Genomic DNA, 8,240 nt, shown 5'->3' on the forward strand with positions numbered 1-8,240 from the left:
ACGAAACGCGCGTTATGGGTTCCAAAACTTGTCACAAACCCACTTGTTTTGTACAAATGGTAAGATAGTTTAATCGAATGCTTAAGTTATCATTTACTTAAAAATGGTTTGATTCATTCGATTCTCAACAACTGCTTACTTTGACGCACAGTGTTTGCTAGTTTAGGAGTAAATTGAGACAAAGCTCAAGGGCAGTCAATTAAAAAAATATCAATCCATGAAATCATTGACGGTTGAATACAGGTAAGTACAGTCTACCCGGTTGGGGTCCATGTGATTATCGTAAATAATAGTTGGAGACTGATTGGTATGGCTCAAAATCGGTTGGTATTGCACAATTGCATTCACACTTTGCTTTCCCTTAGATCTTGTGTTTTAAAGTTATCTCATCTTTTTTACGTCGTAAATTTATTCTTTCTTCTCGAATCCTAGTATCCATATGCAATATGATTTTCTACTGTAATTGATACTGTTACTACTTCTAATACTCTATCATTTCATTCAACTTGACTGATATGGTGTTTCGGTAGCTTGAACCAATTTCACATATGTGCTTATTTACTTATGATTGATTAATTCATTCAGTATTACTATACTATCTATATCAATTTACATATATTAGCTGACCAATAAATAGTTTGAACAACTACCCCTGATTAATAATTTTTATCTGATTATAAATATTGATGTAATTAGAAATGCTTTTATTGATCATATTGATTGGTTCATTTTATAATCGATCATTTCCAAATTGAAATATTTTAGTTTATTCGTCAAATCTTCATCATAAGCATTTTCATAGGTTAAATTTTATTTCAAATCTTCTGTAGTGGTTCAATTCATTGAACTGGTTCAAACATATTGACTTTTGGTCAGGTTGTCATGAATTTAAACTTTAGCTCATCTATGAAAGTCATCATGAACTTGCAAATATATATAGTGGTTCTGCGACGTTTAGTGTTTGGTTGTCAAGTTGTGTGATGTTGCTCATGTCTGTGCATTGTTATAACTCCCTGTGTCTTTTTTCCATAGATTAGGTTCTCATTTTAAAAGAGGAACAGAAGATTACTGAATTTGATGTCTGAAGTACGCATTTCGTATAAATCTAAGCTAATAAATTAACTGTTAAGTTATCCTGATAACCTCGTCTAAAGAAAATCGCATCGTCTTATCTGATTATGATTAAAGCTGGAAGAAAATCAGTAACATAATTAGATTAGAACTATAAGATATATGTCTTACTTATCTTGTGTTCAAAAAAGAAGCAACATGAAATCGAACGAGCTGTTGTGCCATCCTTATTCATGATTTTTACAATATAATACAATAATATTACCATCCAACCACGACACCACACCACCCTTACGAAAAATGGACTGACTGGAAAGTACTTATAATTTGATCACCATCATATTTGACAGCATAAAATTCATAATAACTACAGAATCGAACAATAAACTACCATCCGTTCATATATCGATCACCAGAATCCTTATAGAAAAACTTGAGTTTCGAATAAATCAGAACCCCCAATCCAATGATGATTATATCATCAATATAAAACCAACAACCCATTGTGTATAAACGGTGATTGATGGAGTGTAGGCACACTGTAATCCTGTCATTACACAGAGAAACTGAAAAGATTACGCCCTATGAATGTATTTCAGAAAAGTGGCTACCGAAAATATCAAAAATTGCTTAGCCAATGAGCCATCAATTACACAATCAACAGGAAATACCAAAAAGCAAATAATCTTGTTCTAAACGATGGAAGGAAATAGTTTATTAAGGCTGCTACGAATAAGTATAGTCCTCTAAATGCTTCGGTTTGGGCACCGGGGCAGTATCACAGCCCCCAAACATATCAAATGGGATTTGTGTGGCGCATATGTATTTGGTGCCTCCTTGTACCAATATCTGTGTGTTAAAATAAATAAATAAATAATCATACGAAGCTGAGAACACAGTGACAAATGACAAGCTAATTATCATCCACAAGATAAGTTATAATAACTGCAAACAACACTATATCATACAAACTGCCCACCCTCTCTGTCTGTCTAAATGAACACTAGCTAGCTGTTAAATAGCATGATATATCCTCACTTATATCAATAATTATGGACAATTATAGACAGAGAAAGCACAAACAAAACCTTAGAAGACAGCACCAAGGTCACTCATCGATCAATTGACGCATTGAAATAGACCTGATAGTTCGGCCAATAAGAAAAATAGCAAACAACTACAAGGTCAGAGTTCAGGTCAAGGGAAGAGATAATAACTATCAACGTGCAAACAATGACAACACAATATGGACAATAACCAATTATATTCCATATTGACAGAATAAGTTGCTGGTGGATTGTGGAGCAACTTGACTAACTCACAAATACACAACACCTCTATAGGTAACAAAGTGGAAGCAGATATATGCCACTAACGAGATCATTGTTTAATAAACAGTTAGGTATTTGGTTACAGGATGTTTAGAACTTAGCGGATAAAGAATGAAATGATCCGCATGTTTGTGATTAACTTTAATTCATGCCGATTAGAATTTTCTTTACTCATGAATTCAATCTGCCCGTGTTTCGATATGCTACAATTTACAGTTACATGATATGATAAATCGAATCATACTGCTAAAGTCTCATGTCTTTGAGTTTCTCGGACTTTAATGTTATCTTTTTATGTATAAGCTTTTTTATTCTTAATTGATCTTTCACCTACAACTATGAATGGTGATTATGACCCAATCTTTTGTTGTTCATACATTTGCTTCATATGATTGACTTGTTTTTAATAATTTCATGTCTTAGAGTGGCGTTTCCAGTCAGCTCCGATAAGTCTTGTACTTAAACTCTGAGCTAACCATTTCCTAGTCCTCATAAATCTCTCAGAGAGCGGTAAGTATAGATGTCTTACTTAAAAGACTAAACTACATGTGAACACGGGCGTATTTATAGAACCATGCGTAACCTTGAGTTTCTAGAAACTTCTGTGGAATACGATATAACGAATTCGCTAGTCGTCCAATCGGGCCAAAGGAATAATAGTCAGCCGTTTTTTAAGTTTCTCTTGAAAGCTTCCAAAGACGATCTCCCAAAATATTCTTCTAGCGTTTAGAGGATTTTCCGAGAAACTGTTAAGGACACCCACAAACTTCTTATTCAGTCACTAAACGCTTAATACGTCAAAGTGGTAATTGGTTAATTTCGACATTTTAGTGGTGTCTTTTATTTCATTTTTTACACAATACATTTCGTCTAGAGTCTATTGCAAGAAAATAAAATATTTTTCTTATGAATATGTATTCCGTTATTGTTATTACTATGGTTCATTTTTTAATCTAGAGAGGGGGATTCATTTATCATTTGTTCTTTCCTTCTATCTCTAATTCACTATATATCAGCTTTTACAACGCCATTCAATACCACAACGATTATTCGGTGATGTTGTATTGGGAATGTGTCAAGCATCTGTTAGTGATATTTTATCAAAAACACGTCCTTGGTCACATTTATCAAATAAGGCAAGAATACCATATGTACGTTTACATTTATGGTTACAAGAACCAGATCATTTGGAAATGTTGAAAGCTGCTCAAGCAAATATCAAAAGTAAATTTCCTTACACTTTTGTTTATATGTAGTGTTGTAATAATTATTTTAAATAGAGATGAAACTAAACTGTTGTGTTGAAAAGTAGACAAGACTGCTCAGAACGTTCATTCATTTCTTGTATTCGTGGGTCACTATGTGTATGCTTTTAGAATTTCAATTATTTTATTTTGCATCACCTATCATGATTTAAAAAAGCCAGATATATCGAGTGTTAGTAGCCTTGATATAAGATAGTTGTAGCTCATCGTTTAGATAATTGCTAACTTGTTCAAGTTTCACTTAAATTACGTAATGTTTGCTTCTGGTTAGTTATCTCTAGTGCAAGTAAGATATCTATTTACTAGACAAAGGACGAGTATTCTGTGCAAAAGTTCATTCAGTTTTACATTATGGCTATGAAAAAAACCTTTAAAAGTAGACATTTGTGAGTTACTAGTGTTCGTTCGTAGGTGCTTGTTCGTACGTTGCTCATACCTGATTGACCTAATCAGCTCAGATTTTTTCCAATTTATTCGTATGTTAAATACCAACACCAACTCGATATATATATATATATATATATATATATATATATATATATATATATATATATATATATATATACTGATTTCTTATTCACAGTATATAATAAACTTGCTTTCTTCCGTTATTATCGCTAATCTGTTTTTCCAATAAACATGATCTGGTCACCTATATATACTGTTTTATGGATTATCAATTAATCAATAATTTATATTGATAGGACTTTCTGATATGAACATAAATCAAGTCAAGTGATTTACCCTATATACCCACGTTATTAGGTCTTAACAACATTGTTTTCGTTTATTTACGATACGTTGAAAACTAACAGCAATAATCACATTATCATTGTGCACATTGAGACCTGGTAACATATATTGTTTAGAAGTTGGCCAGGTGGGGCAGTATTTGAATCGATGAATAAAATAAGCTCTTTTAATTGAAAATGGTTAGTGGCGTAAGGTTTTAGGTTCGAGTTCGGGAATGAACACCAACACTGAACTGCAACTACATTGAGCTGAAGAGCCCCGGATGGAACGTGACGTGGGTCTTAATTTCCATTACTAGCTACTATCCAGTTTCCCTATAACGAAATGTTTATGGTTTTAGTGGAAATGTCGAGGCATTCCACTCAGGATGCATATTTGTCAAAAGATATTGCTCAACATTCAGTCCGTTACATCGATAACGGGAAGATTCAGAAATATAATCTTTTATTATTCAAACTTTTCAGCTTTATATCTTTTTAAAATATTTGTTGTTGTTGTTATTTATCTAGCGTTTTCACGTCCTAATAGTAATGTAAAAATAATTCAAGGTCATGAAACGTCAACTATACAACAGCAGCAACAACAAATATCTGATTTATCCTGTGAATATTTACCATCGATTAAACCGGAATCATCAGATATAGTAACTTCTTCCGATTTAAGAAGTAAGCAACATTCATCATCGTCAATAGCAATAACGACAACAACAACCACAACAGCATCTCGTAAACGTACACCTTCATTATCATCATCACCGTCGTCATCATTATGCAATCAAGAAAGTTTAATTAATTCACCGATTTCTAATAAAAATAGTAAATTGTTAAAAATTGATAAGTCACAAATCATATTGTCACCTAATAATAATAATAAAATAAAAAGTGCCACAATTAATAATTCATCACAAATTGCACCAATTGATCATTTAAATGAATATGAACGTCAAAGTTTATTTGATATAGCTAAAGCAGCAACAACTGTTATGCTGTTGGCATCAAACTCTAATTCTTGCAGACAAAATCAAATTAAATCAAAATTATTAACAAATTCAAAGAAAAAATCTAATAATAATCTGTCAAAGTGTAAACGACATCAAGTTATCAGTAGTGGTAGTAGTCGTAGTCTTCGTCGTCGTCTTTGTAATATTAGTCAATCACAACAGGATGCATTAATATCAGCTTGTAGTGAGCATCAATTACCTTTATCAACAGAAACTATGAAATCGCTTGCTCAAGATTTATGTCTTCCATATAAAACGGTTAGTTTTGTTCTTTTCTTTATATATATATAACAGATCAATCTCAGTCTGAAAATCTCAATGGTGGTAATTTCTCACACTGTAAAGCAGCGTAACGCAGGTATAGATCCAACAGAGAGTATCAGTTCTCTCAAGATCCTAGGTATGCCTTGCTGACCTATGTCAAAAAAATGAAACTTATCCGGAGGAGGGCTTCTTGTTGACTGCTACCAACCACTGAATAAGTACTTATGTAAAAATGTTTAAATATTATGGTTATGTACAATCAATTAAATCTTAGAAATTAACAATTAAACATAGAAAGATGTAAGCCCGTCCAACAAAAATCTAATTCGAACCTTGAGTCTCATCCGACACGCTATCAAATATATAATTAAAATATAAGTTAGTTTGTTGTCTGAATTTTCACTTGTTTTCTGGAGTAAAAAATCTGTTCTAATTAATGTCTAGCAATATGCGATTGTTTGTCGAAGAGAAAAACATGATAATACATGAAAAAGAACATTGTATAATAGAAGATACAGTTCATTCAAAAATATAACCGAGAAAGACCACTTCCAGTGAAAAGAATCTCTCTAACTCTTATAAAGGAAGTAAAAGAAAACAACGACTAGATCGCCATTGATTTTTATTGAGTCGTGACTGACAACTTATCATTCCATTGAGCTGCACCATCTCTAGAACTTCACTCAATAAATGATGATTGACCTAGAAAAGTCACTTCTATACAGCTTCCTTTTATAATATGGTGCCATGTCATTATCTGATTAACAGCTTTCTTATCCACTTCTCAGTGTCGGTAAATAATACACTTTATGAAAGCCTCTGAGATAATATTCATAACGCCATGCCTGAACCACCAAAGCCGGTGTTCCTAGACGATGACTTTTTGCGTAAGGTAGTTTGTACTCAATGAACCATTGAACTCCACGAAGAGGTAATAGGCTGTTTTATATTGTCTTCTAATTTCTCAACACTATGTACAAGCACGACCCTCTGGAGTTTGAACGTAGAACCTTTGAATCTCGAAATGAACACAATACTATCTAACTACTGAGTTGTTAAACAACAGTAGTTGATATTTATGGAACTTCTGTTGATTTATTGCTGAATTAGGTTTTAATAATCATAGTTGTCTAATATATTCGATTAATAATCGTGAAAATATGGACAATCTGCCTAGTTCGTGTAGACACACTGTCCAAAATTTTACTTAATTTTTAAATGTTAGCTTACTTATTTCATAAGGCACCATTCAACTACATCTTCATTGCTATTACTTAATTAACAAAATAATCTGATTTATTGAGCGAATTTTGTCAAATTATTATTATAAATTTCACCCCACCTTCGTCGATATCCAACGTTGTCTGACATGGGAAAATGTTGGAATAGAACTAGGCACAAGCAAACTAAGAGGTCCCTTCAATTGGTTGACCTTGTTCTGGGCTACGTCGTTAGGTGGAAACTTCTCGGTTTGGACAACCACAATACTTATCAATCGATGGCTAGCGACGTTGAGTCTCATAATGTAAAATCGGCCACATAAGCTCCTAATTGTTGAGATAAATGTCATTCGCAAATTTTCACACTTCGATCTTATCCGTTTATACTCTTATTCTCATGCTACGTTGATGGTAATTGTACCAACTTGGGCCGAGAAAAATCCATGCTAGATCTTACATTAGTAACTGACCGACTGACACGTCTAACTCTAATATCGTCCTCACAACTATTTAACTATTGATCCATCATACTTTGATCTCGATTTGCTTGGTTTTCGCTTTTGATAATTGTATTTTTTTTGTTTTGAATTCCCTCACACGCACAATCGCATACCAGATTTTAAGTTGGATACATAATTATCGAACATATATTCAACAAAATAATCAGTCTAAACTTGGAATTGTCTCAGATGCTGAAAGTGATTATTCCATTGAAGAATCAAATGATACGTTGTACGACAATGATATTACTCTTGAAAAACAACATAAACCGTCAATGGCGACAACATCAACTAATACGGCAACCACTACAGATCACTTAACATCGTCATCATCAGATCGATATGCGGATAAACAGCACTTACCACATAATAGACGTAAACCAATTAATCCTACTAGGTTAGCAAGTGCAGTGGCTGTTGCAAATTCCCCTGGTAAATCAATTCATCCTGCCACATTATCTAATTCAAATGAACACGAAAATTCGATTGTTCCTGTGACTTGAAAAATTATTCTCTCCCTTTTTTGTAGAACATCAAAAACTAACTATTCAACAACAATGCATAAAATGTATATGTTTGTATTTTCGGTGTAATATTTTTAAAACATTAATATCAGGGTTATTATTATTTGGAATTATATATATATATATATATATATATATATATATATATATATATATAATTATGCATTTTGTATTACTGTTACTGTTATTATTGTCCCTCTATCCGGTGAACTGCATACACTACAATCTGTCACATGGTTTTCCAATGTCTTTTTTATATTTCATTTATTTATATAATTATTTGTAAAATGCTAAAAAGCAGTTGTTTTCATT

The 8,240-nt window shown here is 32.6% G+C and overlaps 1 protein-coding gene across 2 annotated transcripts in view; it reads left to right on the forward strand.

Annotated features, from left to right (window-relative positions):
- Nucleotides 1-8,036, forward strand: part of MS3_00000244 (uncharacterized protein) — a 42,711-nt gene extending 34,675 nt beyond the window's left edge. For both annotated transcript variants that reach the window (XM_051208086.1, XM_051208087.1), the window contains 3 exons: nucleotides 3,419-3,626; nucleotides 4,930-5,678; nucleotides 7,521-8,036. In XM_051208086.1, the coding sequence (XP_051067513.1) occupies nucleotides 3,419-3,626; nucleotides 4,930-5,678; nucleotides 7,521-7,907 (1,344 nt within the window). In that variant the 3' untranslated portion in view covers nucleotides 7,908-8,036. The remainder of the gene's footprint in view (nucleotides 1-3,418; nucleotides 3,627-4,929; nucleotides 5,679-7,520) is intronic.
- The last annotated feature ends 204 nt before the right edge of the window (nucleotides 8,037-8,240 follow it).

Source organism: Schistosoma haematobium, chromosome 2, assembly GCF_000699445.3.
Source record: "Schistosoma haematobium chromosome 2, whole genome shotgun sequence".
Taxonomy (NCBI): domain Eukaryota; kingdom Metazoa; phylum Platyhelminthes; class Trematoda; order Strigeidida; family Schistosomatidae; genus Schistosoma; species Schistosoma haematobium.